The sequence below is a fragment of the Sphaeroforma arctica genome (assembly GCF_001186125.1).
Source record: "Sphaeroforma arctica JP610 unplaced genomic scaffold supercont1.12800, whole genome shotgun sequence".
NCBI lineage: Eukaryota > Ichthyosporea > Ichthyophonida > Sphaeroforma > Sphaeroforma arctica.
In genome coordinates this window covers 1-704 of record NW_014027758.1, presented here as the reverse complement: position 1 = coordinate 704, position 704 = coordinate 1, and the positions used below count along the sequence as shown (strand labels likewise).

Here is a 704-nt window from a genome sequence, read left to right as displayed (position 1 = left end):
GAGGACTATCTGATAAACTAGCTCTGATGTTAATATCAATATACCTAAAGAAACATACCCGAGTACAATATTCGGCGGCAATTATATGGGTAAATATCCTGTTGCCCTGGACATCATCGTCAATGAGTCCCCGGAGGAAGTCATTCATATCTTGGTAGTCAAAGTTATCGCAGAACAATTCCAAGACCTGAAGAAAGTGCACCACGAATATGATTTCAGGACTCGGTCCGACAAGCAAAGTTTGCACATGTGTAGGTATATATTTGTGTGCATAGCTTTATAGCTCAATCGCAATTGTCTTCTGACTAGTGGACTTGTGATGAACATGCAAATTTATGGCGTATATATACTTGTAAATATAATTATATATAACAGACGAGTATCAGTATCACACTTACCAAGGGTGAGCACACATACACGTGAGGGTTCACGAGATCGGCTCGGAAGTCCACCTGTGCGTTGAACTCAAACACATCTAATCCCAGTCCAACCGACCGAGCGGCATCGTTCTTATAGGCAAGCAATTCACCCGTGGTAGGGGAGAGACAAGTAACCAGGTCATCCTAATAGCAAGGGGAGGAGGGATATACGGAATAGAATAAACTCTATATATGTAGAGGCGATGTACGAGATGGAATGATAGAAAAATGAAAGAAATGTACTAGATGGATTAGTTAACATGCATACAGAGGAAATATACGGGA

General features: G+C 41.2%; 1 protein-coding gene across 1 annotated transcript; it reads right to left on the bottom strand.

Annotated features, from left to right (window-relative positions):
• Nucleotides 1-58: 58 nt before the first annotated feature.
• SARC_17924 (hypothetical protein) lies at nt 59-563 on the bottom strand (the record flags this gene model as incomplete). The annotated part of the gene is made up of 2 exons (XM_014287991.1): nt 59-187; nt 399-563. Coding segments are annotated over 2 exons (294 nt in total), but the record flags the coding sequence as incomplete, so codon positions are not given.
• Between the last annotated feature and the right edge of the window lie 141 nt (nt 564-704).